Source organism: Gadus chalcogrammus, chromosome 5, assembly GCF_026213295.1.
Source record: "Gadus chalcogrammus isolate NIFS_2021 chromosome 5, NIFS_Gcha_1.0, whole genome shotgun sequence".
Taxonomy (NCBI): domain Eukaryota; kingdom Metazoa; phylum Chordata; class Actinopteri; order Gadiformes; family Gadidae; genus Gadus; species Gadus chalcogrammus.
The window spans coordinates 22,495,442-22,502,415 of NC_079416.1; the positions used below are offsets into that span (position 1 = coordinate 22,495,442).

A 6,974-nucleotide genomic window follows, 5' to 3' on the forward strand; every position below is an offset into this window, starting at 1 on the left:
TAAAATCCAGGAGGAGGAGAGGGGGGGGGGGGGGTAGTGCTGAACCCTGGTGGTCTTGAGGTCTACAGACACATCCTCCGAACCCTTTAACACACGCCCCCTAGTTTCCACGGTAACGGCCAGTGCTTCTGCCTCCAGGCCGTGTGGACCAATAGGAGTGGTGTAGTGTTAACTCATTTCCTGGGAGGACGGCGGTGAACCGCCCCTCTGGGGATGAGATCAGCCCTCCACTGTTACCCACACCTCAGGGCGGGACTCCACCCAAAGCCCTTCCACTCTCCCTCCTCAGTCTCCCCAGGGTTATTCCCTCCTGACCCACTAGGGGCTAGGAGCTAGGAGTTCAGCTAGGAGGATAGCTAGGAGCTAGGAGGATAGCTAGGGGCTAAGAGGGCAGCTAGGAGCTAGGAGGAGAGCTAGGAGGACAGCTAGGGGGACAGCTAGGGGCTAGGAGGAGAGCTAGGAGCTAGGAGGACAGCTAGGGGCTAGGAGGTGAGCTAGGAGGACAGCTAGGGGCTAAGAGGAGAGCTAGGAGGATAGCTAGGAGCTAGGAGGTCAGCTAGGGGCTAGGAGGAGAGCTAGGAGCTAGGAGGAGAGCTAAAAGGACAGCTAGTGGGACAGCTAGGGGCTAGGAGGACAGCTAGGGGGTTTGGGGGGTGGAGGATCGCTAGGGGAGGGGCTTCAGGAGGTGGAGGACCGCTAGGGGAGGGGCTTCAGGGGGTGGAGGACCGCTAGGGGGGAGGAGCTTCAGTGGGTGGAGGACCGCTAGGGGAGGGGCTTCAGGAGGTGGAGGACCGCTAGGGGGGGAGGGGCTTCAGTGGGTGGAGGACCGCTAGGGGAGGGGCTTCAGGAGGTGTAGGACCGCTAGGGGAGGGGCTTCAGTGGGTGGAGGACCGCTAGGGGAGGGGCTTCAGTGGGTGGAGGACCGCTAGGGGAGGGGCTTCAGGAGGTGGAGGACCGCTAGGGGGGGAGGGGCTTCAGGAGGTGGAGGACCGCTAGGGGGGGGGGGGGGGGGGGGGGGGGGGGGCTTCAGCAGGTGGAGGACCGCTAGGGGGGGGAGGGGCTTCAGGAGGTGGAGGACCGCTAGGGGGGGAGGGGCTTCAGGAGGTGGAGGACCGCTAGGGGGGGAGGGGCTTCAGGAGGGGGAGGACCGCTAGGGGGGGGAGGGGCTTCAGGAGGTGGAGGACCGCTAGGGGGGGGAGGGGCTTCAGGAGGTGGAGGACCGCTAGGGGGGGGAGGGGCTTCAGGAGGGGGAGGACCGCTAGGGGGGGGGGGGGGGGGCTTCAGGAGGTGGAGGACCGCTAGGGGGGGGAGGGGCTTCAGGAGGGGGAGGACCGCTAGGGGGGGGGAGGGGCTTCAGGAGGGGGAGGACAGGCCACACAGCTGCTCGCTGACCTCCCAGAGTCTCTGGGCCACGGCGTGGTCGCGGCCGCGGGGCGTGAGCTCCTCCACGGCGCAGCAGGAGAAGTGGCGCCCGCTGAAGGGCTCGATGCCCTCCTGCAGCGCGCAGTGCAGCGTGGTCTGGGCGCCCGTCGCCGGGTCCAGGAACAGCAGCCTGGCGATGGGCTCGATGAACACCTTCTGCCACAGGCCCACGTAGCGGGACAGCTCCGTGCGGACCACCCCTGGGGAGCGGGGGGTCAGGGGAGAGAGGCACGTAGGCTCAGTTACGGTTCCACGTCGACCCACCGCAAAGGGGGTTACGGATCCCCTTGCGGACCCCTCCTTGCGTACACCGCAAGGGCCTTGGGTCGAGGCGACCCGGCAGCAAGGGCTGTGATTGGTCCGCTCACTACAACCCGACGCAGAACCAAAACGTGGAAACACAACTGAGCCTTTGGCCTCACGAACTGCCTTTATAAAGCGCCTTTCTGACCCACACTATCACACTATCACACCCTACCAAAAGTGCTTTACAATTAGTGGCTCACGTTCACCCATTCATACACACTGAATAGGGTGTACCAATAGGGAGAAGTAGGGCTGCACACGTTGTGTGCAGCCCTACTTGCTACTAGCTAGCGTTCATTAGCAGCAGCAGCTTCGTCTACCTCCGCCGCCCCACTAGCTAGCCTTCGTAGAAGCAGCTTCATTAGCAGCAGCCTCATCTACCTCCAACGCCCCTGGTTTTGAGGCCGTGGTTCCCGGTGCTTCAGGAGGGGGGCAGCGAGGTCTCACCTGGGTGCACGCTGTAGCAGGTGACCTTGCTGCCCTGCAGCCTCTTGGCCAGATGCAGGGTGAACAGCACGTTGCACAGCTTGCTGTTGCAGTAGGCCGAGAAGAACTGCCAGCTGAACCAGCCCGTGCCCAGGTCCTTCCGCTCCAACAGAGCCTGGTCACACAGTGAAGGGATGCTCAGTGAAGGGCCTAGGTTAGGGATGCTTGGTTAAGGTGTTAGGTTGAAGATGGTTAGTTCAGGCATTAAGTTAGAGATGGTAAGTTTAGGTATTAGGTACGTTTAGAGATGCTTAGTTTAGGTATTAGGTTAAATATGGTTAGTTTAGGTGTGAGGTTAGTTCAGGTATTAAGTTAGAGATGGTAAGTTTAGGTATCAGGTACGTTTAGAGATGCTTAGTTTAGGTATTAGGTTAAATATGGTTAGTTTAGGTGTGAGGTTAGTTCAGGTATTAAGTTAGAGATGGTTAAGTCTGCTGTTAGGCTAAAGACGGTTGCAGGGATAAGACAAAGTTGCAATGTTCTAATATAAGAGCCGATGGCTTGACCAGCGTTGAGAGCTCCTCCCTCTGCCTCGACCCAAGCTGTACGAGAGAGGCATTTTAGGTCACCAACCTGGAAGTCGATGTGTCCCCAGCGGTACGCGATGGAGGACAGGGTGACCACGCGCCCGCCGCCCCCTTCCTGCAGGCGCTCCAGCAGCAGGTTTGTTAACAGGAAGTGGCCGAGGTGGTTGACACCAAACTCGATGCCAAACCCGTCCTCTGTGCGACCGTGGGCCACCAGACCTACAGAGCAACACAGAGTAGAGCTCTAATAACACATCAACCATCACAGAGTAGAGCTCTTACCACACATCAATCATCACAGAGTAGAGCTCTAAACACACATCAACCATCACGCACAGAGTAGAGCTCTAAACACACATCAACCATCACACACACAGAGTAGAGCTCTAAACACATATCAACCATCACACACAGAGTAGAGCTCTAAACACACATTAACCATCACACACAGAGTAGAGCTCTAAACACACATTAACCATCACACACAGAGTAGAGCTCTAAACACACATCAACCATCACACACAGAATAGAGCTCTAAACACACATCAACCATCACGCACAGAGTAGAGCTCTAAACACACATCAACCATCACACAGAGTAGAGCTCTAAACACATATCAACCATCACACACACAGAGTAGAGCTCTAAACACACATTAACCATCACACACAGAGTAGAGCTCTAAACACACATTAACCATCACACACAGAGTAGAGCTCTAAACACACATTAACCATCACACACACACAGAGTAGAGCTCTAAACACATATCAACCATCACACACAGTAGAGCTCTAATCACATATCAACCATCACAGACAGAGTAGAGCTCTAAACACATAATCAACCATCATACACAGAGTAGAGCTCTAATAACACATCAACCATCACAGAGTAGAGCTCTTACTACACATCAACCATCACACACAGAGTAGAGCTCTGTCACACATCAACCATCACACACACAGACAGAGTAGAGCTCTGTCACATATGAACCATCATACACAGAGTAGAGCTCTTACTACACCTCAACAATCACACCAGAGAGGAGTTCTAATAACACATCAATCATCACACACAGAGTAGAGCTCTAATCACAAATCAACCATCACAGAGTAGAGCTCTAATCACACATCAACCATCCTAGAGTAGAGCTCTAATCACACATCAACCACCACACAGAGTAGAGCTCTAATCACACATCAACCATCACACGCAGAGTAGAGCTCTAATCACATATCAACCATCACAGAGTAGAGCTCTAATCACACATCAACCATCACACGCAGAGTAGAGCTCTAATCACATATCAACCATCACAGAGTAGAGCTCTAATCACACATCAACCATCCTAGAGTAGAGCTCTAATCCCACATCAACCATCACAGAGTAGAGCTCTAATCACACATCAACCATCACACAGAGTAGAGCTCTAATCACATTCATATCAACTACCACACGCAGAGTAGAGCTCTAATCACATAGCACCCATTACAGATTAGAGCTCTAATCATTTTCTTCTGACAAATGTACTTCTTGGAAGTCACTTTGTATAAATGCGACTTAAAGCTAAATGCCCTAAACGTAATCACATTCATATCAAACATCCCATGCACAGTAGTGAGTAGTCCTGACAGTACCCCAGGAGAGATGCTAGGGGGCAAGTGTGTAGTTGGCCTGTGTGTAGTTGGCCAGTGTGTAGTTGTCTCACCAGCGTTGTTGATGAGCAGGTCCAGACGTTTCTCTGCCTTCAGGAAACTCTCAGCGAAGGAGCGGACCGACCGGAAACTACCCAGATCCAGTTGCATGTACACCACATCTGTACTTCCCGTCACCTACCCCCACACAAACAGTTCAAGAATGGATTCCAGTACCTGATGGATCTATATAGTCATGAGTGTTTAAGTAGTTTGGGTATCGTTTGGTAGTATAGTGTGGTAGTACAGTGTAATAGTTACTGTTAAGCATGTACTCTATAGTAGAAGTATGGTACAGTAGTATGGTACAGTAGTATAGTATGGTACAGCAGCATAGTATAGCAAGTTAGTATAGTATGGCACTATAGTACAGTAGAGTAGTATAGTGTAGTATTATAGTACAGTAGTATAGTGTAGTATTATAGTACAGTAGTATAGAGTAGTATTATAGTAGTATAGTGTAGTATTATAGTAGTATAGTGTAGTATTATAGTAGTATAGTGTAGTATTATAGTACAGTAGTATAGTGTAGTACCCTCTGGATGTGGCAGGCCGCCTCCCGGGCCTTGTCCTGGTTCCTGCAGGCCAGGACGACCCGCGCCCCGAGACCCGCCAGGCGGAGCGCCGTCGCCCTGCCGATACCAGTGTTACCCCCTGGAGCGAGGCAGGGAGAGACAGACAGGGGGAGACAGACAGGGGGAGACAGACAGGGGGAGACAGACAGGTGGAGACAGACAGGCGGAGACAGACAGGGAGAGACAGACAGGGAGAGACAGACAGGGAGAGACAGACAGGGGGAGACAGACAGGGGGAGACAGACAGGTGGAGACAGACAGGTGGAGACAGACAGGGAGAGACAGACAGGGAGAGACAGACAGGGAGAGACAGACAGGGAGAGACAGACAGGTTACAGACAGACGGGTGGAGACAGACAGGTTACAGACAGACAGGATGGGCGACGTGTTGCTCAGGAGGCAGAGCGGGTTGGCTGGTAACCGGAAGGTTGCTAGTACGATCCCCGGCTCCTCCTAGCTGAGTGCCGAGGTGTCCCTGAGCGAGACCCCCCCCAGCCCGACCCTCTCCCTACGAGCCCTGCACGGTCGTCTCCGTCGGTGTGCGAATGTGTGTACGAACCGGTGAATGTGAGGCAGTATTGTAAAGCGCTTTGAGTGGCCACTTGTTAGAAAAGTGTTGTTTAAATGCAGTCCATTTACCATTATCTAATTACAGACCGGTCTCCGACGCCAGATTGAAGCAAACTAGTTACAGAGAGACAGGAGGAGACAGACCGGTTACTGACAGACAGGTTGAGATTAACAGGATGAGACAGAAATCTTAGACAGACGGATTGTGAGAGAGACAGCAGGATACATAGCGGGTGAGACAGACATCTTAGACAGACAGATTGAGAGAGACAGGTTACATACAGAAATGCAGAGAATGAGACAGACGGATTGAGAGAGACAAGATACAGACGTAGAGGCGGAGACAGACAGGAGCGTGTGATGACACATTGAAACGTGTCAGCTCACGAGTCCGGAACTTTGACAACAGAGTTAACGAGTTGAGAAGAAAGAGCCGCAGTTTGAACCACAGATGCCCCGTCTCCTTCTCCTCCCCGGGCGCTATGATGAGGGTAACTGCAGGGTCGGTCGGGCTCCCCTGGGGCTCTTTTGATCCCAAAGCATTACCATTTCAATAATCCAAAGTGTTTCGGTTTTCAATACCTGTTATGATCACCGTCTTTCCCGCCATCGGTAGCTTCCCGTGGCATTTGGACCCTTTGAATAAAGTTTGGACGAGCAGGAGGTAGAAACCCAGCAGCGCGCCGAGGGCCAGCAACACGTACAGCATGTTGACGCCGTCTCTGCTGCGGGGTGAGTGGGGCTCGCCGCTTTTATCCCAGGCACATCCACTGCTTGTGAAACTTGCTCTACCAGTCAACTGAGAGACAATACATCATCTTATTGAGACTCCTGTGCGCGCGCGCGCGCACACACACAGACACACACCGGTTTGACAGGATCTGAGCCAACCTGTGTAATCACCTAGAAATACAGAAGCTTGCGGAAAGCGATGCGGAGCAGAGACGCCACCTTTAGCCCAGTTCGATGCCTGCGCTGCTGCGCATGCGCGTTGCAACAGATGCCAATCAGTTAATTGACGCTCAGAGCAGTTTGAGTCTTCCGCTCTACTCTTGACATGCACTGCAGATATAAGATATTAGAAGACCTATTTTAAGGAAACCCTTTAATCTCTAAAGGTCTTACAGACATCCAAACGGACCAGCAACTACTGATCACTTGGTGTGATATTACCGGCAGATGTTGATGAGTGAATATTAACAGCTTGAAATGGGGTCAGGAGCCAACAGGGCCATTCATTCATCTCAGTTAGCATTTTTAGAACATTAACAGCATATAATAAATGTTTAAACAAAATAAAATATCGTCAAAAGCTACATCAATATAAACTATTGCAATCACAGATCACATGCATTTTTCTGCCTCTTAACATTTATTAATATTTCTTATC

The 6,974-nt window shown here is 52.4% G+C and overlaps 1 protein-coding gene across 2 annotated transcripts; it reads right to left on the reverse strand.

Annotated features, from left to right (window-relative positions):
* Positions 1 to 1,353: 1,353 nt before the first annotated feature.
* LOC130382800 (dehydrogenase/reductase SDR family member 13-like) lies at positions 1,354 to 6,924 on the reverse strand. 2 transcript variants are annotated; one of them, XM_056590709.1, is made up of 7 exons: positions 6,488 to 6,924; positions 6,167 to 6,383; positions 4,975 to 5,093; positions 4,454 to 4,577; positions 2,788 to 2,960; positions 2,176 to 2,329; positions 1,354 to 1,622 (listed from the first exon to the last, which is right to left on the reverse strand). In XM_056590709.1, exons 2-7 carry the CDS (start codon positions 6,291 to 6,293, stop codon positions 1,354 to 1,356), a joined length of 966 nt encoding a protein of 321 aa, XP_056446684.1. In that variant the 5' UTR covers positions 6,294 to 6,383; positions 6,488 to 6,924. The 2 variants fall into 2 exon arrangements, with proteins under 2 accessions (XP_056446684.1, XP_056446683.1); XM_056590708.1 differs by having other exon boundaries at positions 6,167 to 6,924.
* Between the last annotated feature and the right edge of the window lie 50 nt (positions 6,925 to 6,974).